The sequence below is a fragment of the Trichogramma pretiosum genome, unplaced genomic scaffold (genome assembly GCF_000599845.2).
Source record: "Trichogramma pretiosum strain Unisexual culture from Peru unplaced genomic scaffold, Tpre_2.0 scaffold71, whole genome shotgun sequence".
Taxonomy (NCBI): Eukaryota; Metazoa; Arthropoda; class Insecta; order Hymenoptera; family Trichogrammatidae; genus Trichogramma; species Trichogramma pretiosum.
In genome coordinates this window covers 476,048-502,369 of record NW_019640814.1, presented here as the reverse complement: position 1 = coordinate 502,369, position 26,322 = coordinate 476,048, and the positions used below count along the sequence as shown (strand labels likewise).

The following is a 26,322-nucleotide window of genomic DNA, read 5'->3' as shown; positions in this document are numbered from 1 at the left end:
TTACAGTTTGTTACAGAATATTTTACTTTAAGTTTTAAAGAATTAAATCAGTCAAGTCTTAGACATTATAAAGCATGATAAGTTCAAATTTGTAATTATAAAAAAATACTAATGGTCTTTCAATAAGAGATATACGCTGAATAATGAAATTAAGTTGAAATTATTTTAAAAATGTTGATACAAATTATTATACTAGTTTTATTATGTCTTTTAAACGGTCAATTGATAAAATGTTAATAATTAAAATAAATCAAAGAACGTAATGAAATAGGAATGCGAAAAAAATTTGGGGATTCCACAAACTTCTACATTGAAAAAATTGTACCTTGTGTTGGGTTTGGTGACTTTTATTATTAAATTATTTTCGGTAAAAATAAATAAAAGCAACTGAGTTTATGAAAAAGTCATTTATTCGCAACGAGGCATTACTCATCTATTTAAGTACTTCAAAATTGTGATGAATTATTCATAGATAACTGAAAATAGATAACTGATAATAAAGAGAACATTTTTTCTACTGTGAAATTTTGTTTGAATATTATTTTTTCCGGAATTTAACAGCTATTTCTAAGAAAAGTCTATAATACGAAAGAAAAAATAGAGGAGAAGCTCGCGTTTAATATATCAATAAAGCTTGATACATAATGTTCTATGGAAAATGAGCATCAAGTTTAAATAAACTATTTCTACCGACTATTAGAAAGATCAAGAAGTTTAGCAAGGTAACGATAAACGAAATTTTACTGTAACATTCATACATAACAGAGTAAATAATCAAGTCAACTGATTACGCTTTACGCAGTGGATAAATTCGTTTTTACTCTGCAAATAGCACATCCCAACTCGCAAGCTCGGGTCGAATCGTAAAAAAAAGGCGTAGACAAAAACGAGAACGTGATGGTCACAGGATGTTGGCGCGCAAGCGAATAACTTCTCTTTGGTGTATAATGCTTTCCCTTTGATCTTTTCTCCGTTGTTTGGGGTACTTGGACTGCGTGTACGTTTGTGCACGTGTGTGTGTGAGTGTTGAACGCGTTGTGTTGATTCTCGTGAGAAATTTAGCAGGGTGTACCGGGACCGAGAAAGAAAGATTTTTTTCGCGTGAGTCTTGTTAAACAAGCCTGCAAATACCATCCGGAATTTGTGGTGAGTAATGGGATGTTTTTCAGGCTTATTTTACGCTGCCCTAAGTAAATACAGAGGAATAGAGTTAACAGCGAAAAAAACTTTTCTATTTTGACTGCTTTAAGTGCAATTTTTTCTTTCCCTTTCGACAAAAAATAATGTTCTGGATTCAAATAAATTTTCAAAGTTTCTAACGATAAGTAATGAAAATAGAGACAAAAAAGTAGAAATAATTTAATTGACTTTACTTGTACGTCAAAAATATCATATCTTACGATAATTCCGATCAAATTTATGGTAGAGGTATAGCAGAAATAAAGTTATTATGAAATCTTTTGAATTTATTATCTTGAGATCGATCTTACCATTATGACAAAAAATGCGAAAATTAGAAAAAATGGTTTCATTTACAAATAAAAATTTATCCAAATTAGTTGCATTAAAAAATTATTGTAAAATATGTAAATTATTGAGGGTTAACGGTATTATTTTTGGATTAGAAATTAAATCAGATTTATACTTCAATATAGCAACTACAGTAAAATATATCGATAATCGCAGATTATTTAAATACTATATATTATAAGTAAGATAAAAATATCATAAGAACATCGATAGAGCTCTTAACTTATATATCAAGAATCGTTTAATAAATGATAATGGATTAACGAAGTACTGTAATAAAAGCTTTAACTGTAACCATAGTAATTTACAGAATACCCACCACCAATTGAAAGAAATTTTGGGGAAACCAGACTTTTTTGAGGTTTACTTGAAATTCAAAGTATTATACTGCAAACTCTATCACGATTTTTGTAGCTTTTTGGCAAGTTTAAAGTAAGTGCTTATGCCGTGCATTGAAAGTGCATAGAGATATTCGCAGTTTGTAGCTGAACATTAACGAAAAATGCAGACATAAAAGAGCTTTTTTGAGCTCAAAGTAATTTGAAAAATGTCAGAAAAAATTTTTCGAAAATTTTAGAAAAGGGACATTTTTTTATAAGAGCTGCTAAAGAGGGCACCCCAATGTTAAAATCAAATGAAAGTAAATATAACAGACTGGTTCAAACAAATCAAGAATATAAACATAACTATGAGGAATTATGTGATTTAGTTAACGAAGTCATTCAAATAACATATGAAGCAGTCATTAACCTTACCACCATTTTTCTTGTGTATAACTGGCTAAATACATAGTCAAAACCTTTCTTCTCCATCCGATTAAGAAAATAAGTAAACTTTTCACAATTACTACGTTGACAAAAAACATCGGTGAATAATTTTCCACGGCGATGCGTTCGAATCACATTCTCGTACACAGAAAAATAAATACTTAGAATCTTTCTCCTGATTGCTCTCCATCGCAATTTCTTCCAAAACTTATACACGAAGAAAAATGAATGGAGGAATGATAACGTCGCTGGTATAAGCTTGAGGAGGGAATCACGAGCGATTCGCTCGAAATTAGCTGCTACTAGGGTGAAGCTTTTCCACGAACGATCGAATGAAAACTGTGGCGAGATTTTTCGCATGACGGTGAAAATTGCCCCTCGTGTACGTAAGCACACGCTGTATTTTCTGTGCGGGCTGGATTGCGCTACTTGTCGTGGAGGGTGCACATCGCAGTAGCGGTATAAAAGTAGAAAAAGTCTAATTTAGCAATTTATTTCGTGATCGTAAAAGTCATGCTGCAATTGCTACTCAACCTCCGTGACGGGGCGATTAAAAACTCGAAACTTTTTATTAATTATCGATCTCAATTTTTTACAAAACTGTAATGTATGTTTTTAATAATTGAAATGATTTTAAAATCGCAAAAAAGTTAAATTTTAAAGGCACTTACGCTTCGTTTCTGAGATGATGCTTTCACCCGAGAATAAGCTCTTTTCTTTTTCTATAAGAGCTTTAATAGAGCTAAAAGTTAAAAATAAAAATGATTGTTTCTTATTCACATGTAAGGTTCTAGTTAGATATAGATATTTTCCAACAAAATACTTTTTTTCTCAAAGTTGGCTTCAAAATTATTGAATAATAAAACATGATTAAGCAACTCGATTAATTCAAGCCATTAATCACTTAGATAGGTTATTGCACTTTGCGCGTGTAGTTGTAAAAACAGACAATTCCTAGACACTGTTCTTTTCTTCTTTAAACTTTGCTCACGAGTAGCTATTTTGCATTTCATAAAAGAAAGTAAGTTTTCGAAATTTATCCGAGAAAAAAAGATGATTCATTAAACTGTAAGTAAGAAACTTACTTTTCTGAAAAGATATATTTAAAAAAAAAGCTGTGAATGGGAATTGTGACTTTTATCAATAAATAAAAAGATAATTTTGCTCAACGAATCTTAATTACAGCAACTTAGTTTTTTATAAATGCTTCTCTTATAGTTTATTCTTAACATCATAAATACTTATCCTTACAGCGAGTGAAATATCGTTCTATTGTTTTGTTCACAGATACCTTGAATGAGAGGAATTTTGCAACAGCAGTGGACAATAAAAATTTTTGAATATGTGATGTTATTATTTAACAGAAAGTCAATTTTAAGTTAATGAGTTGTTTATCCGATAATGAACATTGTAAAAACAAATTATTCTTCCATCAATGAACAGAGTAACTATTTATATAACTACCTATAAATTAAGCATTGATTTATAAAAAAATTTGAATAAGTCATAATTCTAATAATTAAACGCGTTAAGATAAAATTAAAAGTTAACTCAATATGATTTGAAGAAGCCTGCCTCTATCACTTGATTTTCACTACAAACTGTTATTTCTTTTACGATAAATGAAATGAAACTATTCATTGGTACATTTTTGGAATAACATATTAATATTTTTTTTGTTTGTCACCCCCAGCAAGCATCGATGCGCGCTAAGTGCATTAGTGACGCGGAAACGCGTCGAGTCACGGAATGGTGGGGAATAGCGAGATAAAAGTAAGGGTAAATAGTACTGAAAATCATTGAGAGCGGAGCGAAGTGACAATGACGATCGAAAGCAAAGGAAATATGGTGTCGACAAGTGCTTCGACGAGACTCTTCTATGCGCTCCTTTTCGTTCAATTTATCGGCCAGCTCGGCAGCTTTCTTTATCTCTACGTGAACGTGGCGAAGCTCGAACACCAAGTGCTGCAAGTGCAGACTGCGGGATGTTCGACGATCTCGGCTACCGGTGTTGCCGCGACTGCCACCGCCAGCGCCACTACAGGAGGTAGTCATGGTCAAACTGCGGTCAGACGCAAGAGGAGTAGCTCGATGCCACTTACCGAGGACAATGCTGTCTCCGATGTCTACAGGGTGAGTCTTTTTTAGCATACAAATTGACGAATTTTTTGTACAGAAAATTTTTCATTTACCTATTTAACCGCAATTTTAGACTAGAACTTTTTACTCGTGCTTGGAAAAAAGTAGATTGAAAAAAATTCAAAGTAAGCTTTTGCATCTGGTTCGAGGGTTATAATTGTAAGAGAAAAATAAAAAAACCAAATCAAGCTTTACACCTTAACCGGGCATATCGAAGTTTTTGAATAGTCGCGCGACCGACAGTACAGTTGGTCAGAGCTCCGGCGAGGCTAAATCCTAAGTGAAGGCGAATGGTGGGTATTAAGTCGTAAAGGATATCCGGAAAGTAAGAGGGGCTGCTGCTACTAGAAGAGGGCTTTCATTAAAGTAAGCGCATTGTACGAGCGTGTGAGTGGGTCTGCATGTGTTCAGTTCAAGTCCACGTGCATAGATACGCGTGCAAGGACCAGATTAATTGGAAGGACCATATAACCTATAATTATACTCTTGGTTCTGATTAAACCATCTAGACCCCTCTCCCTCTCTCTTTCTCTGGTAATCCCGAAGCTTCCGCGTATTTCGACTATACATAAAGAGCCACGTGCGTACGAATAAATTCTCTACATCTACCGGCGCGATGAAGATGTGAAAAAAGGAAGTTCGCTTTAATATACATTTAATGAAGAAAGGAAATTAAATAATTAAATTCAGATCTGCAGTATATGTATACTTACCGGCTTTGGGTGTAAATCACTCGGCTGAGTGGCGCACGACGCGGCACACGAATATTATACCCGTCAGATTTATCGCAGGAAATTAAAGAGCCCGCGTGGCTTGGGATTATGACCAAACTGAACTATCTATATCTATGCTCGTGCGTATTTGTGTAGGTCTGCGTGTGTGTGTGAGTGTGTGTGCATGGCGCGCGGGCTGCATATATGCAATGCGTTTTCTGCGGTTCTCATAGAAAACAGCACTGGCGCGGAGATTCGCAGCTTTGGGCGCAAACTTTACCCGTATATTATACATCGCACGCAAAAGCTCAGCCGAATAGCAGACGTCCTGGAAAATGAATTTCTCGGTCTTGTGCGTGGTATAATAACTATATCCGCAAGATTAATTCGCTCACCCGATGCATCAGCGCCAAATTTAGGTTGCGTAAACGCCGCACCTTTTTATTGCCCTTTAAAAGCTTATCGCGTGGCGGGGGGGCTGGAGGAAAAAGTCACCGCCGCACGCGTTATCCCCGCAGACGGGGCTCGAGACTTCTCTGTATATTCGCTTATTAGAGTCGTGCGCGGATTAATGCGCCCGCATTTTTTCAATTTTACGCCCGTTGCACGATTTATATGAATATTATTATTTGCGATTGCGAGCTCAGCGCGTAGATCCCACTCGAGATTTTTTCCTCGAATTTTTTTTATACGCCCGGTAAACTGCTTTATTCCTTCATCGCATTGCGGAACTCAGTATTTTTTGCATTTTCATTGGCATTTTTTAAGTTGTGTTGTCGCCAAAACACGAGACTTTTTTTTATAAAGCAAGGGACACTTTTTGAACTGAGTATTCCTCGATAATATGAATATTGCATATTAATAGCATAAATTTGAAAAATTTTTAAATATATTTACAGTAGAGTAAAAAAGGGTGCGCGAACTGTTCTAAATTCGACACTATTTTTCCAACTCATATGAACAATGAATTTTAAATTCAACGAGCAAAAAGGACATTAAAATAATTGCCCAAGGTAGAGCAGCAAAAGCTGCCTGTACAAGCGAGACTAAACGAAATGGCGGTTTTCACATCGAATTTTTCATGTTTTAACCGTATTTTTAAACGGCGCACGCATGGCAAACTGTAGAAATAAAATATTCTTCTACTTTCCCTCACTTTTTTTCATCTACGTGTCAAGCAAACCTAAATTGTACTCGGTATACTATGAAGGCATGTGTGCTCGCTCTTCTTTGCCAAAATAAATGCACGGAACGGTACGTTCAGCTGTTCAACAGTTGCGAGCGATAACGTTTAACTCGCGCAGAAACGAATTTAGCCGTCTGTGAAAACTTTTGTAAAACTCTCTATTGTCTTTGTTATGATTGTGCGAATCTACAACTTGATGCTTTTTTATTTTGAGAAACGATACTTTGTATATATATTTGATCGAATAAATAGCGACCGTTGACAAATATTTTTAAAACCGAAATATAAATCCTTCAACGTTGTCTGTATTGATCAAGAGAGCGGAAAACGTATGCCATTGTTCGATAATCATCAAGACCATAGAAGTGAAACACAAACGACATTATAGGTAGCATAAGTACAATTAGTGGGTAAGAAGTGCTTTTCTTGCATGCAATATACAACATTCAGCGTAGCAAGCGTCATTCAGAAATTAAAAAGCACTAAAATAACGTTGTGCATCGTGGCTCATGAATAATCAATTGAATTTTTGTGGATAATTCGCAAACAGCATTTAGGTATTTTATGTCTATAAAATATTCCAGAATATTTGTTTATTTTTAAATGATTTTGGAGCCTTGGGTACTAAATGTTTTTTTTTAAATTTATTCAATGGTACACATAGGTTATATGATGATTATCAAGTAATGAAATTCCAAACGTTCAGCAAAATAATTCATATTGTACCCATAAAGCAGGGTAGTTTAACTAGTCTAGAGCTTTACTGTTTGGTATTTGCGCTTATGTATATTTAAGCATTAGTTAGGTAAGTATTGATGATTTGAAAACTAATTGCTGAGTTAAGGAGGTTCGGGAGTCTCAGCGAAATGCAGCCAAATTTTTAAAACACGTTCAATTGCTTTGAAACTTTATAATATGAATGTTTATATCAAAATACAACTTTTCACCGCAAAATTTTGTTAAAATGATGAAAAAATTTTTTGACCATTTAACATGGTTTCTTACGAGAAATCATGAATTTTCGCTTTCAATGAGCATAAACATAATGTAAAAAAACAAAAACTAAATAGAAAAAAATACGTACATGTAGGAAATTTAATAAGGAATAATTTGACTGCAAAAAGAAGTTCATCGACCGTTTAGTTATCGAGAAATAAATTGTTATGTGTAAAAATTCGTGGGTCATTTGCGCGTACCCTAACCAACAAATGAGCTAGAACAACAAAAATATGTGCTCATTCGACTCTAATGACAAATAGAGTATTGTTTTAAGCCTAAAACATCGAAAAAAACTCATCAAAATGATTGAATTATTAATAATAGCTATAATTGTGTGCCAGCTCATTGAAAAAACCTACAATTTCGTGTTATTTCGAAGTTGGCAGCGCTGAAAATTTAACATTGGAAGTATAGGAGCCCCTCGCGTCCCGCTTCGTCCCCCTCAAACACTCCCGAACCTCCTTAAATTCAAATTGAAGTTAATCTTCCACGGTGGTAACCGGAAGCGAGCAGGAAATGTGAAAATAGTGCTCAAGAATTTAAAATCAATCATTTTTCGTTATGCAATAAAAAAGTATTTCTTTCGCAATATGAGTCTTCCTAATATAAATTTGAAAATGTATAATATATCAGAAACTATTCAGTGAAAGCTTAGGGGGAGTGAAAAAAAGGTCACGAATATGCACATTATTAAAAATATGTTTGTTTTTCAGAATCGCAACGACAAGAACATTGAGTCAAAGGATTCGAAAAGTATGGCCAACGCAAAAGGAGACGAATGGGTATGGGTTACCGCAGACACCCGTATTCCAGTAAGTATAAACCGTTGAAAATATTAATATTGAAATCAATGCAATTTGAATTAAATTTAAAAATTTCGGGAATCTTATTACATTATATCTTCAAATTTATTTTTTTTTGATATTTTTGTACAAAAATCTATTGAATCATAAGGAAGATGTTCAGGGTTTGAACACAGTGAAGTAGGAGGTTTTAAATTCATCTTGACATCGAACGATTTTCTCTTAATCTGCATTTTTTAGCAGTTCTTGTTTTTGAAAATGTTTACACGTTTCGTGACTTCGAAAGAGGTTAATTTTAGCTACAACGTTGAGATTGCGCATATTTTTCGGAGTATGAATAGTTACAATCAAAACCTCAGGCAAAATATAGAATTCATAGGTCGCTAGTTTGAGGACAATTGATCGACACATCGTCAAATTAATGCCGAGGAAACTAGATACTTAGATTAATTTTCTTCTTTTCTCAGAACATTGGCCGCCATTCGGCAGGTATAAGACCTTATGAGTTATGAGCCTAGGCCAATCATTGCAGTATGAAGTTTTTAAGAGCTGCCACTGAACTCTAGTCATCTTTTGATAAAAGAGGATCGTATCATCCAGATACATGAAGATATATCAACTGGTGGTTGTTTAAAAGCATCCACTATACTAATTGTTATTGATAGTTTCCATGGAATACCGTCTTTTATTGGTCCCTGTCTGAGTCTGAATAAAAAAAAGTACTTCAAAATCGACACATATTCTGTAATTTAGATATTTTACCTCTTTTCTGAAAATATTAATGAACTGTCCATTCAACACTCGGCTTCAAAAGTCGGCTTTACCAGCGTCACGGGGTTTTCTCTTGAAGGAAACAAAAAGTGACCGCGTAAACACTCGTATACTTGACACACGTACGCACGTACTCAAGCCATGCGCTTATATACGTGCGAAGAGAGATTCAACGAACTATACACGCAACAAACTTTCGGCCAAATTGCATCATTCAATTATCACCTAGGGTTCTAGCCGTAGTTTTGTTGAACCGATATACCTCTGCCACGTGTATAATTTGTTTTACACCGGTATGCTCTCCCTCTCAGGCTTTCTCTTTAGTAGACGCGAATATCTACTAAATGTGATCTCGTTGCGAACTTTGCTATTCCCCAAACTCTCGTGGAAAGAGTTGGCAGCAATCACAATGCGAGCTATTAATACATCGCGCCCGGGCTGCAAAACATTCGCAATGGGAAATGGTATTTGATGGTTTTACCTTGGCCCGGCGGCGGCACACGAGCTCGCGCGCTATATCTCGGCTGCGGATTTCTCTCAACGCCGTGAGCGCGCGCGCGGGGCGCAGCAGCTCTATTCGTAGCTTCCACGTTGGTCCCTCGAGGCTGGGCAATTTTTTTTGCTCTCAATCATTACCCCGCTCGAGAGTTGCAGCCTGCAGGAGGGCTGATCTATCGTGAGGGGCTATCAAACGATTGACTCTGTATTTTTCACTTCGCAATGCGACACGTTTTCCAGCGAAAGAGGCACACAGCCTAGGGTGAGATAGAGACAAACCCTGTAGAGCTTGTTCTACTCCATCAACTTTATTAATGACAGCAGCAGCAGCAGCAGCCGTGGGAGAGCCCGGCGCATTGGCGAAGGTAGAAAAAAAGTAGCGAAAGCGTGAGCATTGATGCGCGAGCTCTTTCTTCGCTACCGGATAGGACATTTTTTTACTTTTATTTTTTATGACGCTCGCGCTGCCGTGGCTGCTTCCACTGTAGCTTTATACAAACTGCATATGGCCGATTTTCACTTAAATTGAATGGCTTATAAAAAAATTTTTCTTCTATGCTGAAATTTATTTAAAGTTTTGGGCCCTTCCACCACTCCTTTTTAAAAGCAATTCGGAAAAATAGACACTTACTAATAATAAAGTAACTTTTAGGCTATTTTCTTTCTTTAAGATAACTATTGAATTTCGGATTTTCTTGTGTTTTTGCTTATTTCTATTATGCAATGTGTCTCACGTATAGTTTTAAAAAATATGAGTCTTGAACCATTTTCCAAAGACGCATGACGTGTGGAGCCGCGATTACAGAATTGACAGACAATGAAATGGAAAGGTTTGAACAGCAGCGCGGTGAGGTATGCATAAAGCGTCTGCCTAATGATACGTGATCTGTTCGATAGAGGCTTTTCATCTCTTTTTTCTTCTCACAATTGAGGGAATGCCAGGCCTGGCTCGTCGAGAAATCGATTTCGTTCATTTGTGTATCCAAGAGTACGAGCAAATAATACGCTTTTCTCCTCCTGTAACTAGCTATTCGAGACTCTTTAATGGTCGAATAATCGAATCTAGTGTGCTGTGGTTCGCTTCTTTTTCTTGGTTTTGCGGCATTTTTTGCCTCGTTTCATCTCGTTTCTTTAACTTTGTCCACACTCTCTGTAATTATTCAACCATAAACTTTTGATCATCCATCGAAGGCATAATTATAAGGTTAATCAAGTACACTGGGAGCTGCAATTTACTTTTGCAAATTGAGATTTATCATTAAATCGTACCTAACAATTGTTTCGAATTGGTTTCTATTCTACCAGTGTATATATGACATAAGCAAAGTTCTCGGATCAAAATTCGCGTACGATCATATACATATAACTATGTATATGCGAAGAAGAATAAAACTGTGACTGTGTAAGCTTTAAATTCCAGCCACAAACTATGCCAATGCGACGCGTCTCGAGGAATTTGTTCGCCACATGAGTTGTATTATACATATATTCACATCTTTGAAACGCTGCAATTAAAAGTTTTCCTCGTGAGCAAAAATTTATAACACCCTACATCGAAAGTCACATAAATCTAAAACTTCATCGAGCGACAAAAGATTTGAGCAATGGGGATTTTTTATACGCCAAGAAGTGCCTGAAAAATGTAACGATTACAGGCGACATTTTCTTATAACTAGAAAATTTTCTTGAAAAAATTACCTGTTCAAATTTTCATGAAATCATATTTTGCCCTTGAATTATTCCAAATTACACGGGAATAATATATTAAATTTTTTGTAAACTAGTTTTTTTTTATTCACAAGATTGAGAGTTGAGGTAAAATTACCCTCGCAAAACACGATGAGACATTTTTGGCCTTTTTTCAAAAAATATCAGATTCGCTTGCAAGAAAAATCAAATTATCAAAATTGTTACAATCTCACGAATTTTTACCATAATATTTAATAATGAATCAAAATAGGCTCAATACATCAGCTGTTTTATAACAGATATATAAACAAAATTCTTATTAGTAGTTTACAGTAAATACAGTGAGATTTTCGATAACGTACGCCATTTTTTTTTTAAATTTTGATAGAAAGATGAAAGTGTGGCAAGAAATAAGTGAAAAATGAATAGTTAATAAAGAAATATAAAAAAAACATTAAACATTCAACATTTTCCGAAAAAACGTCGGTTCCAAAAAAATGATAGTTAAATTTCATACGATTTTAATAATTCTCACTGCTGCACTTCTCTCTGTGTACTTATGAAAGAGCAAGAGACTATTTGCTTTTCAATACCACTGACTCGAATAAAATTTTTTTAAAGTGTAGCAAGTATTATGCTCGTTATATGACATTACAAGTGAAAATATAATTGACGATCTTGTTTTTAGAAGAATTAAGCCTCGTTTTTTGTTATTTATAATACATTTTCAGAAAACTGTAGTATAAACTTGGTGGCCCCTTGAAATGTTGTTCTTAAAACGATGAATTCTCTAACATGCAAAGTTGTTCAGTCACTTTTGACTGCTATTAGGTATTTACATCAACAGTCAACGAATATTGCAGCGAAGGCCTCGGGTATTTGCTGAAGAGCTTTTTCTTACTCTTGGCTTTGGAAAATTCACTCGTGATTATCTCAGCTTTGCTTGAGTCAATAGTTAATGAGGAAACGTCCTCCTTATCAGCTCGGAATGTTCGGCAAACACATCGAGAAAGTGGAGAAAGGTTGGTGTCGCTAACGAGGACAACAACCCTCCTCTTGTTGTTTTCGCTAAGGAGGTTGAGTTTCTGTACCGCAGGAAATTATCGTTTGCATGTAAAATAACCCACAGAAGTCATTAGTATATATTTGTCGGGATTTCGACAAATAAGAATTCATCTTAATGCTTACTAAACACAGTGAATTGTATTCCATCTAATCAGGAAACTTTTAACTGGTATAGTTTACCGAAACCAATGTATTGACTGAGTGTAATAGGCATTAATCTTTACTAGCTCTGCGTAAAAAGATATAACTTTTTTGTGCTTACTCATTTCAAAGTAGCCAAAGTAATGGCAATTGTTTACAACGTATGTGAAGATTATTCAAACAATTATTTTTATACTTTAAAAATCTTTATGTCCGTGCTAATTTTGTTCGAACAATTTTAAGAGTATTTAAAATTTGATTTCAAAAACACCTAAAGTTAAAAAAATTAATTTTATCAATTGTACTTTCAAGCCTACTTAACTTTGCTTCTACTTCTTTTCTGATTTCATAGTTAGCGTTAATTAGTTTTTATTATAAACACCAATAGTTGGTTGAATGGGACATATTATTTATTCGAATTCATACATGAGCCGCATAATTATGAATTTCTCGTTAAAAAATATCGTCATGCTGCGCGTGACTCGCATTTAAATCATTCGTCTGTTTACCCGACAAGCAGCTTACAATGACAGTAGCGCAGCGCAGGGGTAAGAGTACGAAGCGACAGTGCGTTGGATAATCTGCTTTGGGCTTATTAGCGCGGATCACTTAGCCGCAAATCGAGTTACAGTGTGAGACGATGCGCAGCGCGCACTAGCCCCAGCATGTGTGAGTGTGTGCGCGCGTGTATATCTTCGCCGTACTTAGCTGGTCGTATTTAGTTCTAACTCGCCGCGCACGTAGCTTTAACTCTAATTAAACAACCAGATAAGGCAAGACTCGCGTTCTTCTTTGCGCCTCGACGTCGAAAAAAATTTTGTAAGCCAGCTCTATAAGCCTCTGCTGAGAAAAAGCTACTCGCGTTGCATTATGATATTATGTGAAAAACAAAATCTTGGCCCGAAAAAACGACAAGACTTTATTTTTCTGTATTAAGTTAGAGATCCGAGCTATTATCTCCTCCATTCGTGGCTTGGGCTGCAACTGAGCGCAACAACGCGGCGCCACAAATCATGGATAAAACCACGACACGCCAACGAAAGCGTGTTATCTGCCCACTGCCCCCCAAAAAAAAAGAAAGAAAGGAAGGGTTCGAGCGAGGATAGTGGATTTCGTTTATTTATTGGTCATAAGAGGCTTGATCGGTGTTATTTATGGCCTATCGATACCGTTGGCCGTACGCGTCGCCCGGCTGTCAGCGCAACTTTTGAGGACGGAAAGTTTCGCCGGCTCTGTATAAAGCCTGTCGCGCGCAGTAAACATGTAAATGTTATTGTTGACTTTTAATTACATTTTCCGGCATTGAAAATAAAAATTTTAAAAAGTATGGCAGATTCTATGTGTATTGACGTAGTTAGCGTTCAGCGCTTTATGTGAAAATTGTTTACTGCAGCTGCTCGTTAATTTGTTCAAAGGTAAAAATGAAAAATCCCAATTTAATATCTGGTGCGATGCATTTTTACGAGCAAATGACAAAATTGTTTTTTTTCGCCCTTCCTCTCGAAAAATTCGAGATGCGAATACAATCAGCTTTATGATATTCGTAGAAAATGTGGCACGAATGAAAATTCTGCGACGTAATATGTTCAGGAAAATTTTTCCCAACAAAAAAATCATTGCATTCAAGTAAAATATTTTTGCCTTTAGAATTTCTGGCTTTCCGGGACACGATGGGATATTTTCTTGGGAAAAAAAGAGAAATTTTCCTTTTTTTTTCAAACTAGTCTGACATTACAGGAAAGTAAACAATGATGAATATTCATTTTTCTTCGTTTTGCAGACCGACGCCATAGAAACGTACTGCCGGAAATCCCGAGAATTTTGCCCGCCCGGCGATCGAGGCTTGCCCGGACCGCTTGGGCCAGCCGGCATCAAGGGCGACCAAGGCTTGCCGGGTATACCAGGCTCACCAGGACCGGCGGGCCCGAGGGGTCTGCCCGGCCCCATGGGACTACGAGGCGACCCCGGACTCGACGGCGTCGACGGTAATAGTCTGGAAAATAGCTCGACGGATAATTAACATTCCGCACAAAACAAACGCGTTCGCAGCTATAAAATCATCGTGAGACCCGCGCAAAGTGTTTGTACTCAATGGGATTTGGACTTGTAAAGGGTAGTTGGTAGTCGATCCGTGTGTGTGTGCGCAAGCACATCGAGAGCTCGGGTTGCTTGTGTTCTCTCAACTGTATCGGCTTGAAATAATACAGACGCTTGGCCGGCCCTTGTCCCCTTGCTTGCTTAATGGATTCAAAGGCGAGAGAGCCGAGCTTACGTATACCCGAGAATTGCATATATTGCCCGGGAGCGAGGAAGGGAGGGTCTATTACGCGTATTCATTCTCTTGGCGCGCACCAAGATTACTTATTGCCTTGTATATATCACACGTGCGTGTTTGTAACATTCGTGCAGGTATTCCGGGCGAGCCTGGACTCGACGGACTTCCTGGGAGAAGCGGCAAAGACGGCAGAGACGGCCAAGATGGTAATCCCGGTCTGAACGGAACACCCGGAGCACCAGGATACAACGGAACCGACGGTACGTATGTGTTCGCACATTTTACACCCCCCGTACAGAAACAAAAACAATTACCACTCGAGCTTTCTACTCTCATACATTACGATTGTTTTGTTCGGTACTTTAGATTTTCTCTTGCATCATTTATTTATGAATATTAATTTACATTTACTATGGATTATGAGTCTATTATTAAACTCTTTTATGGCTATTGAATATAATCTTTCTCAATGAAGCTCCGTTAAAAGACCGTAATATTTTTTGTAAACGAGCTTCGATATGAAACGAGTCTTTTTAGATAAAAAACGACCACGAAAATGGTCAACTATTCACTCGCAAAATCTATGCGCCATTAAATAGTTTGAAAATATTTTTCAACTTTAAAAATGTATGGCTTTTTCATTCATCAGCGCGGGCGAGGACGGCATTAAACGAACGAAAAACTTTTTGTGTGCGAATCGATAATCCGCAAAGCGTAGAAGTGGAAGCTTTTGCCAACTATCGATAACCGCGTCCACGTCGGATGGAACGCGCTAATCAATGCCCGCGCGCGCGAGAATTATAAGCTCTGTACTACGCGTTCGTTATGAAATTCTAAATTCATGAACTCTCGAATTATTCGATAACAGTCGAAAGTATGAATTATGAATTCCATCTCGAATTATGCATGATAATTTTATATATGGCACGTGTGCACTCGAATGACATTATATCCGTGGCTGCGCTGCACTCGTCGATCGGGTTGCTGTTCTCGAGCCCATTCGTACATTATCAACGTCGAGGCAAGTTGAGAGACAGTAAAGGTTGCAATATCCAGCGCAACGCTATTAGCCGGCAGAAAGTCACGAAATTTGCTTTAAATTGCTTCGAACGCGCGCAAGAATATATATCGCACGGAGCCCAGGCGCGACAAGTTTGTAGGTGACAGTCACCTGCGGAACGCGCGGCTATATGCACACGCTACACGTATTATGTGCTGAGGTTGTGTCGCGTATACACGTGTAAATCAGAGCCATGGATACGCATTATGTATATACGAGGAGACATTTAGCCCAGAAATACGTCGAGCCTCGCGCGCACAACTCACGGGTAGAGAGGAAGAGAGAGAGAGAGAGAGGAAGAGGGTGGGAGTGGGAGTGGGAGTGGGAAAGTAAAGTTTCGTAGACGAGGACCGCGAGGAACACAACAAAACCAATTCCGTCTTAGCTGACAGAGTCATTGCACGGGGGGCTCTCATACGTACGTACGCACGCTCACGTACGCTCCGAGAGAGGAAGAGAGAGAGAGAGAATGGGAGAAGGAGAAAACGGGATAAAGATATTGCAAACAAATGACAAGACTGCGCACGGGTTCCACTGTATACGCGCTTCGTAGAAACAAATCTCGTCGGATCGAATTTACATAAACTTACATATACGCGCCTAGGGAGCACAGCTGAGCCCGGGGTCGACTCGGCTGCACTCCCGGCGTATAGGCAGTAAAAAGCAACGCCTGAGCGTATTATATACGCGCGTGTGTCTCTCGCGCTTGAATATTCACGTCCTGGCATTTATTTGCAAGCTCCACTCTACTCTAGCTGTGCTCCGCTGCAGCCTGGTCAACGCTCGCACCTGTATACTTTTATCTCGGCGCGCTCTGCGGCCGCGCGCACGAGAGTCTAAATGAAAGCAAGCCTTTTCATATCGATGTGTACATCACCTGAGCTCCTCCTAAAAAAAAAAGAGAGAAGAAGAAAAAAGATAGAAGACTTTTCAGGTCAGCGTCGTTAAGGTATATACAGTGTGCGCCGCTGCAGGGAGAGCAAGAGCAAGTGCAAGCGCCACGAAACTGTGTCGCGACGAGGTGTCACGTACCTCTGTGCATGTGTAGCCGAGGCATCGCGCGCAGTGTTTGCTTTGAAGGTTGCTCAAATGACCCGCTCTCTCTCTCGCTGCTCTCGCGCAAGCTCTCTCATATTCTTTCCTTTTCACGTCGTCATCTTCATCGTCGTCGTCGTGGTCGTCGTTACTTATTATGAATCCTCGCTTTTGTGGGCACGATGTGGTCTTTCCGCACAGCTACCTTTCTCGCGCGCCTCTTTTCAGAAGCCTGTAATATGCTCAACTGACGCGAATGTGAACATATTTTTAAACCGCACTCGTTTTTTTTATCAATCTTCGTAGATTATCAAAGAAAGGAATAATTATGTGGTGCTATAATTAGAAGAAAATAATTAAAGTAAATAATTGAAAGAAAAATTAAAAAATTTTTCTGTACTTGTTACATGGCGTGCTTTCGTCGAGTGTCCGCAATTTCCATCGCGATCGATTGATGCAGATGTAAAGGAACGAGAATTCACATCACACTTATCGTCGATCAGATGCCAGAGGGCGACGCCGTTATAATACGGTTTTACGAGGGCCGTAAAACAAATTCAGCTGCAGCTGAAGACTTTTATAACGAACTTAATAATGATTTTCATCGCGCTGCCCTCGAACACGCCGACTGGCATCTTTAAAATATATATAGATCGTTCCAAGTATTTATAATGTAAGTATCATCGTCTCGATGACCCGCTAATTAAATTTCAGCGCGTCCAAAATTGAATAAGTTTTCCACGGTAAGCAGCGCCCGAGGAGGAGGCGGCACTCAAGGCAATGTCCTATGGATAGAGTCGTATTTAAGCATTATCTATAAGCGCGCCTCGGTCTATATATATTCGCGCCGAGTGCATATCCATACCTATCGACGGAAAGAGCAGTCGAGCCTCCAAAAGTACTCGATAATCACATGGGAGAAAATTCATAAAGAAGGAGAGAGAAAATTTTTTTCATCCGCCGCCACGTAACTCTGAGCTTCGCGAGAGGTCTCGAGAGGCAGGGGGGGGGGGAGCTGAGAAAAAGTTGGCGAAGCATCAACAGCAGCAGCAGAAGCGGCGACGACAGCGAGAGCGCATCTTAGGCAAAGCCAGTTGACGAAGGAAAAATGCGAGAAGTGCGCGACGAATGGCTATAAGCAGGCGCTGTGCGCCCGCTATATACTCGTCAACGGGATTGACTAAAAGCCTAAAGCTTCGCGTGTAGTAAGATATACACCGTTGGAATGGAGCTATTCCGTCTATAGATATACTGCATGCCTTTATGTACCTGTATAAATTTGTACAGGAGTATACGTTTCATCTCGCCTTGGCACTATAGCTTCCTTGGAGCCTTGCGCCGTGCCGATGAAATTCTTCACGTCCCCTGTAATGAAATACGAGCTGAAAAAAAAAGTGTCGCGTTGTTTCTGCAGCTCGTTTCATGCTCTCACTCGTTGTTTTGCTATATATTATTAAATCTGAAGCGTAAACACGAGTTTAAAAGCGCCCCCTCGTACGTAGTGCGTATAGGTATATAAACGCGGCGGCGATACGCGAGGCTGCTCAAAATGTGCGTGAACAATGATGGAAATTACTAGAGAGCTGCACGAGAGCGAGAGACGTTGTTGAAGTCTCTCGGCTGACATTTACGCAGCAAAAGCGAGAAAGAGAGAGAGAGAGAGAAATGGAATAGCAGCGGGCGAGCTTGGCACACGTACGAGCCACGTATCTCTCCCTCTCCCTCTCCCTCCCCGGCATGCATAATGAACAAAGCCGAAGAGGCTTCTTACGCATTTTAACTGCCACACGTTTGCTTACTCGCTCTCTCGCTCGCGATTTGCGGTTTTTTCTCTCTCTCTCTCTCTCGCGCAACTTTTGTCAAGATACTTTTTTTCTCGTTGCCGTTGTTTTCCGAGTCGACTGCGGTAATGGCTCGACTCGCCTGTTTGTACGGCTCGTTATCTGGACCTGTAAACGATTATATTCTTTTTTGCTTCCGGTGGAAGAAGACGACGGCGAAGGGGGAAAAAAATACTATATTTATCCGTAGCGTTGCCAGTGTTTAAAGAAAATCGATGTCGAAGGAGATTGCCTTTTCAGATGATGTGTTTGCTAAAAATATATAATCATCACGCATGGCTACGTTCTTTTTTTGCAGTATAAAGGAAGAAAAAGATAGAGATAGAGAGGAAAAAGGTTAAGCTATAGAAAGGGTGGAGGGTGGAGATATTGCGCGAAGCTTACTGGCTCAAGTTGAAATTATGCTCTACCTGTATATATATAGACGGCAGCTAGTGTCTATGTACGCTCGCGAGCAAAGTAACGAGGAGAGATTTTTTCTTCTTCCTCTTTTTCGAAATAAAACAAACACACTTTCGAGCTACACACTGGGCAACTTGTGTATACATCGCCATGCTTATACCTCTAAGCGATATGTATTGTTGTCCACGATGAAATTGCCTGGCGGCGCTGCTCCAAGAGAACGAGAGGAAAGAGAGCTTCAATCTCCGTTACTTTTCCCCCCCTTTTTTTTATTTTTTCAATATACTCAGACGACTACGGAGGTGGCGCAGCGCACATCCACGTACATGTACACGCAGCGGCGGTGCGGCGTCATTTTTATTCACCGAGCTCCTCTTTCGCACGCGTGCATGTCTGCGCCAGAAAGAGAGCTGTGCCGCGCATTCGAGGTCCTATGCATGACAATGAGCAATACTGATCGATAAAAAAGGGCCCCCGCGTGCAAATCTTCATGTATAGTGATCGGATATTTCCCACGCCAGACTGCGCAAGCTCTGTACTGTAGTCGCAGCTCCGAACCTCCTATGTTCTTCCTTTATGCAATCGCTCATATTGTCGGATAAGGCTTTCCTCGCGCCCCGTCACGCTGCCTCCTTCGCCGTAATTTTATATACATACGATATATCGGGGAGGGAAAAAAAAAATATATAAGCGAGTCGATATTACTCCTCCCCATTGAATTTTGATGGGCATCGATTGCACGCGCCAACTATAATGTATACTGCAGCCGGGGGAAGGTGACTCCAGTCGTACATAACGCGGCGATAAACACGGCCTTATAAATATATTCGCTGCGGCGGCGGAGAGTATTGGAATTCATTACCGATGTATTGTCGAAGGCGCAGATGTCGAAATCGATTTCACCGTGTTGTCGTTTAATGAACGTCGAAGTTTATGCTCGAGCTATATTTTTCGTGCTTTTTTCATATTTCTTTAACTCGTGCTGCATATTTTACTTATGGTAATAATGTGAATATAAAGTCAAAAGCGCTGGTTTGGCCTTGCCGCACTGTGTGTGTATGTGTGTGTGTGTACGCGACCCTTTATACAACACGCTGAAAGCCTTTGCGCATAAGGAAACTCAAAGTTGAATATATAAGCGCGTACGTACGTCTACCGGGCGCATCTCGTTTATATGTAGACTACCTCTCTCCGACTGGAGTATACGTATATCAATATCGGTCGTATCAAAAAGATCCTTTTTAATCTCATATTTTGTCTGGCTTGTACTTAAATTCTGAAGATTTTTGTATTTGCGCGCACCGCAATCATTGGAAATGGACAACGAGAAGCCTTTGCGAGCGGCCGAAATAAATACAGTCCTGGCTCAACTTTTCGACGGCTGTACACGGACACGCGGTGGACGAGAATATTTTTCATCAGTGTCGAAAATGTTCTTTCTTCTTAACGACGACCCTGAAAGGTTTTCTCTCTCTCTCTCTCTGTACAATTCCACGTACGACTAGCTCTTTCTCTCTTTTCGTACACACGAGGGAGAGAGGCACTGCACGATAAATCTCGTACATTCATTCTAGATAATATCAAATATTGCGCGCGGACTTCTTTTTGTCTCTTCAAACCCATGGCACACAAGCGTAACGCGATATTATTTTTTCGAGAGGTGGAAACAATTTTTTCCCTGGCTAGAAAGAGAAAACATTTTTCCCTTATTTTTTTTTGCTTTCATTTCCGAACCACGACAAGTTACAAGGAATATTATTCAAAAATCTGAAAATGAAACGGTATATCAAACGTCATTCTCTTTTGCTCTCGCTCAAGCCGATCGAATATTATAAAAACTGGCTGCATTTATACAGAGGTGCGCGCGTGCAGTCTTGAGCCATTACCGCTCCACACACACACACAATGCTGCGGTTATATACACGCGCGCGACGACGACGAAGCTCATTGACCTGAAAAGTGTACTTGTGTGTAAGCTGTACCCGCGCGGAGTCAACAGCTGCGAGCTCGTGTGCGCGCCCTTGTGTAAATAGATATAGTTTTAGCCATTTTTCCGAATAGATCACATTGGAACGATAGAGAGACGCGTAAGCCGTATATCGGCGCCTGTCGAGGTGCATCGTCGTGCGCTCTCGAACAAGCCGTTTTCTTTCGTTTAAGTATCACGAGGACGTGACTTTGGATTTTTATTCTTCTTCTTCTTCTCCATTTCCATATGTTGGCTGTTCATACATTGGCTTAAACTACTCGTTTTCTGCTGTTACCGCCTCCTCTTGCTCTTGCTCTCTCTCTCTCTCTCTCTCTCTTATTCTCAATGTGGAACACCAAATGGTGCGCGTAAGCAAGTCGTAGGGTAGTCGCAGGCAGTCAAGCACTTCTTTTCATATAGTGCTCTATAGCAGCTCCGTGTCGAGTGGTCGTGCGTCGTCGTCGTCGTCGTCGGTGGTAGGTAGCGGTGGCAGCGGCGTCGCCTCGAACCCAAAGTACACAGAGCTACTTCTCGACCTGAAATCGAATTTCCGCTCAGTTATAGAGCCGCCTGGATTTTCAGCATCGGAGGCAGTAACCCATTATATATGTACATAGATTTACGCCAGTTTTGTTATTGATTCTTATTGGACAGCTGCAGCTTACAAGCATTTCCACGTTCACTCCAATACGCCTCCCACTCTCTCACTTGCGAGTCGAGCTATATTATAGGCGCACTGCGAGCGAATAACGCGTACTATTATCGTAACGGCACGATGTCGAAGAAACACTTCAACGAGACTTTTTCTCCGATCTGACTTTTCTCAAAACTGTGCGTGACGTCTCTTTGATCGGAGATTCGATGCTGATGTAAGATTTTCCGTCTTTCTCGAACGCGCGCGCGCCTTTAATAAACTGCAAAAGTCACTTTTCAATGCAAATGAGAAACGCGATACAGCAGTGTTGTTCGTTGTATACGAATATCTCAAGGAATGAATCGCACAAACACAATACAGTGAATAGACTATGAGTTAATAATAAAAAGAAAGGTCGTATAGGTACGCGATCAAAGATCGAAAAGCAGCTGAAAGCTGAGCTTTAGTTAGCCGCACGTCTGTCAAATATAAAGCCTGAAATTAGTCTACATCGCGAAGTTGTTTACACTCCGATGCAATATACACTGATAAGTTGGCCCTGCAAAGCCCTCGTATAATAGCAGTTGGTAGCACAGAGGGTAGCTAGGTAGGTAGGTGGGGTAGGTGGGTGTAGATGCAGCGCGAGGTATACTGAGCTTTTATATACGAAGGTGCGCGCGCGCTCGCGCAAAAGACTCGTCTTTCTGCACTCTCTCACTGCTGAGCTTTTGCTTTGAAGGCCTCGTGTGTAGGGCATAATATAATTTACTTTACGTTAAACCTTTCCGGCGCTCTGCATATGCAGCGCGCGCCAAGCACCCACACACATTCGCACACACACCTACATCGCGAACAAGTATAATACGGCGCGCGAGCGTAATCGTTTGTGCGCGCGCGAGAAAGCAATAAGAGCTAAAATACCTGTATACCGTACATGTGCGCGCGAGCAGACGGACGTACGTACACAGCCACGCAAACACACGCATTTGGCAGTAACACGGTCGCCTGTACAAATTTTAACGTCGAGATGCAAACTTTCCGTACGTTGCAATTTATTGTTGTTGTTTCAGTTTGCGAGATGCCGGCATCAGTCTTTCTCGGGGCAAAGCGCGTTATAAGCGTTGCGGTGTTCTCTAGCCATTGTGTGTGCCGACGAGCTTGCGTATATATATATGCGCTACATGTAGTAGTAGTAGTGCAGGCGCGTATCAAGCGGCCGCCCCGACGAGCACGTATAACTTTCCCATGCCTCGGAGCTCGAGAGATTATTTATTTTCATACATGTCAATTATTGCTCGTTTTGCCTATTCCCAAAAATACACCACGCACGCGTGCGCTCGTCCGCGGCGCTTCAACTCGACGTGCTGCTGCTCCGCGATCGAGCTCGTAAAAGAGATACGCGGACGAGCTTCAGAATTAATGTTTGCACTCGGAAAACGAAATCGTGCGCTACATATACGGACTGTACACGCGCGGCTATATAAAGGAATGTAAAAAAAAAAGCAGCTCGCTACTCAAACGCGCGAAACGGTGCGGGAAAGGTGCTTCAGTTTTAATGGATCGAGCAAATACGCCGCGGCGCGCTTCGAGCAGCGTGTTAATGCCGTCGAATTGATTTCGATATTGGGCGCGCGCAATATTCAATTACAAAAGAAAACGAATCGCTCGCGCGTCGGTGTGCATTGCTCGGCTCGAGGAATCAAAGCGGCGCCCAGAGCTCTCGGGGCTAGCTCTGTACACTGCACTCGTAATTTTGCAGGCTATCGCGCGCGCCAGGCGCAAGCTCGAGCGTACCCAGCTATCCAGCGTAGCTACACACGTACAGAGTAGCGCGGTAATATGCCAGGCGGTCGCCGCTGCGGCTCATACCGCACGCTGCAAGCTCCACTCGATCGAAATAATGCAATCAGCGTCGTCGTGTGGACAACGACCGCGAGGCCGCACACACACACGTACCCTTTCCACCTGCGCAGCAGAGCAGCTAGCTCTAGACCAAAGGCACGTGCACCTATTCGGTTACCGAGTACGTGTGTGTGTATAGTATACGCCGCTACCGATGCATGTGCAGGTGCAGCCGCAACGACGACGCCTAGCCTATCAACGATCCTGTGTACACGTATACGCGCGCTCGCGACGCCGTGATATTATGCTCGAGCCATCATGCGAATATCGGCACCGGGAGCCTTCTCGTTTCCATCGTCGAACCTAAGTAGGTTATAAATTTTTACGATCTCACTTACGCCCGAGACTCGCACTTCGGATATGTTCTTGGCTTTCAAGAAACTACATTAGAGATACGTGTAAGCAGCGCTGAATTATTGCTAGGACGCTGTAAATGTAAATACAGGCCAGTCGAAACCTGCAGTATACTTATGGCTCCCTTGAATCGATTCTTATTTCAGTGCGAGGCTCGATGGTCTGACTAAAACCACTCTCATCCACTGAATCTGAATAAATTACATTTTCAATCCTATTTACGTTTATGTTGTATACGAATATCATGCGATTACATCCAAGCTAATTTATTACAGGTTCGGATGGCAAGCCAGGACCTCAAGGACCTCCAGGACAGCCGGGGCTGCAAGGTAATGTCCTTAAACTTTCGCTCCTCTCTCGTTTTTTGTTTTATCTCGCGCCTCAACGAGCAAATATTATTATGCTCGCGCCTCAAGAAAGTTGCTAATTAATAGAAGGGCAAAAAGATGAGAGGACCAGTCGAGCAGTACCTGCCGTAATTATGCGTGGCGCTCGACTAGTCGTACGTCATCGTATTGCCTTTTATGCTATGTGTTTTCTTTATTTTGCATGTCGAGGCCGAGCGCCAAGTACTTATTAAGAGCAACTTTGCAGACCGTTTACGAGATATACCGTAATCCAGCTCGCAACAGAGAGAGAGAGAGAGAGAGAGGGGCAAAGGAGAGATGAAGGACCAAGTTTCGCTAGCGCAGCATCAGCGTCGGAAATTAATGCTCCCCGAGCGCCAAACTCGAGTAGCGAAATTCTTCCGCTTGCCTCTCTCTATCTCTCTTTCGCTTAAGTATAATATGTAGATATATGTATAGTCTCAGTCTCACTGTGCACCTATAACAGAATTTTAATTTATGAATAAGTTTGGTGCTCACTTGACTCTTTCCAGCATAAAATTTCTGACGAAAAAGTGTAATCATCTTACCTTATATACACCAGCCTTATTTCTCGGATCGACAAACGAGCGCGACAAACCATCGGTTTCGGCTAAAATCCATTTAAATTTTCTATTTTATTTTCCTCTCGTTTCGTCCTGTAAAAGTTTTGCAAAAAATTAGCCACCTGCTCTGTCTGAAAGTCCCGTGGGCCTTGTACGCGGGAGCGAGAAAGCGCGAGGAAGATCCGAGCGTAAATGAATAAAAACCGCAAAACCACCCGGTCGACGATATTACTCGCACTGATTGCGAACGCGCATAAGTCACGCAGGCCGAATCATGCTGATGCTGCGGTGAGAGCTTTAATTTAGCTGGCGGGTGTGTCGGCGGTGGCCCTCTCTCTCTCTCTCTCTCTCTCTCAATTCTGGAAAGCCACATGCATTTACTGTACTCACCGGCAGCTAGCTCACGTACTACGGCACTGACCTGTATGTTGCAGGTAGGACCGGTCCGCGAGGACCCCCCGGCCAAGACGGCAAGCCCGGAGCGCCGAGCATCGTCGCCTACACGCCTTTCAAAGCCAATCTCAGCCTCGAAGCTCACAGTCTTCTTATACCGCCATCGATCGTCGGTGAGTTGCCACCTTCGATAAACAGCTCCGGCGCTCTCTTTTCTCTCGTGCAGTTCTCGACTGAAAATCTACCCGTCGCGCGCGTGTGTGCCAGAGTATATCACCTCTCTCGGCTAGAGAGAATAAATGATGCGAAACTGGGAAATAGGAGCCCCTCTAAACAGGTGGTCTGTAACTTTTAAATTTCCAACAAACTGCCTGAGATCTTAACGCAGACTCGGCTATAAATTATGGAATGAAAACCATAAAAACAGCATAAAACTCGCCAAGTAACGTGCAGACTAAGCACTACCAAAGTTCTTGGAGCTTATTTTCCTTTTTGACATTAACCAGCTGTAAAATCATCATGCGACATTAAGTTTTCGGTATACTACCTAAAATATTTTTTTGCGATTTATGATCACGCAGAAAAACAAAAGCATTACAAGCTCTCGTATCGTCGATAATGAAACTAGTAAAAGGTATATTGAAAGCGCGAAAAGATCGCCCGAATCGTTTCCATACATTTCGCGCTTTGCGCCGCCGATGAATACGCATTGAATCGACGACGCGCTAAGTTATAAATTGGATAAACGCGTATATAATATGAGAGAATAAAAATAGACTGCCTTATCAAAGGTTGCTTGCGCGCGTGTATTCATCGGAAGATTGATGCGCAATTTCTTGAATAAATCATCGGCGCAAGTTCCATTGTAAACAATTAATCAAGCGCATTCGCGCGGGCTTTTCTTCGAATCTGCACGCGAGATAACTTTCTGGGGACTGCGACTGCACATCGCGCGCATCATCGCTGTTCACTCGACGCGAGTCTGTAAATATATGTGTGCGCGCTGGGCGCAGGGAGCGATAGAAAAGCCGAACATGCGCTCGTATATGTACCTATCGGAGAGTCGCGCGATCGCATCAAAGCCGATTGAAATATAATTAAGCGAGTAGCTTGTGCTAGCCATGTAGCAGCTGAGGCCGTTGGCATGCTAGCCTAGTAGCTCCGCTGCATGAATATTGATTTCTGTGCCGGATATTAATGAGCTCTTTCATCGGGGGCCGATATG

The 26,322-nt window shown here is 40.8% G+C and overlaps 1 protein-coding gene across 1 annotated transcript in view; it reads left to right on the top strand.

The window, feature by feature from the left end:
* The first annotated feature begins 3,633 nt into the window (after nucleotides 1-3,633).
* Nucleotides 3,634-26,322, top strand: part of LOC106653304 (collagen alpha-4(IV) chain-like) — a 31,781-nt gene continuing 9,092 nt past the window's right edge. The window contains exons 1-7 of the mRNA XM_023461879.1: nucleotides 3,634-3,741; nucleotides 3,991-4,430; nucleotides 8,048-8,146; nucleotides 14,082-14,286; nucleotides 14,711-14,836; nucleotides 24,049-24,102; nucleotides 25,139-25,270. Of these exons, the coding sequence (XP_023317647.1) occupies nucleotides 4,119-4,430; nucleotides 8,048-8,146; nucleotides 14,082-14,286; nucleotides 14,711-14,836; nucleotides 24,049-24,102; nucleotides 25,139-25,270 (928 nt within the window). The 5' untranslated portion in view covers nucleotides 3,634-3,741; nucleotides 3,991-4,118. The remainder of the gene's footprint in view (nucleotides 3,742-3,990; nucleotides 4,431-8,047; nucleotides 8,147-14,081; nucleotides 14,287-14,710; nucleotides 14,837-24,048; nucleotides 24,103-25,138; nucleotides 25,271-26,322) is intronic.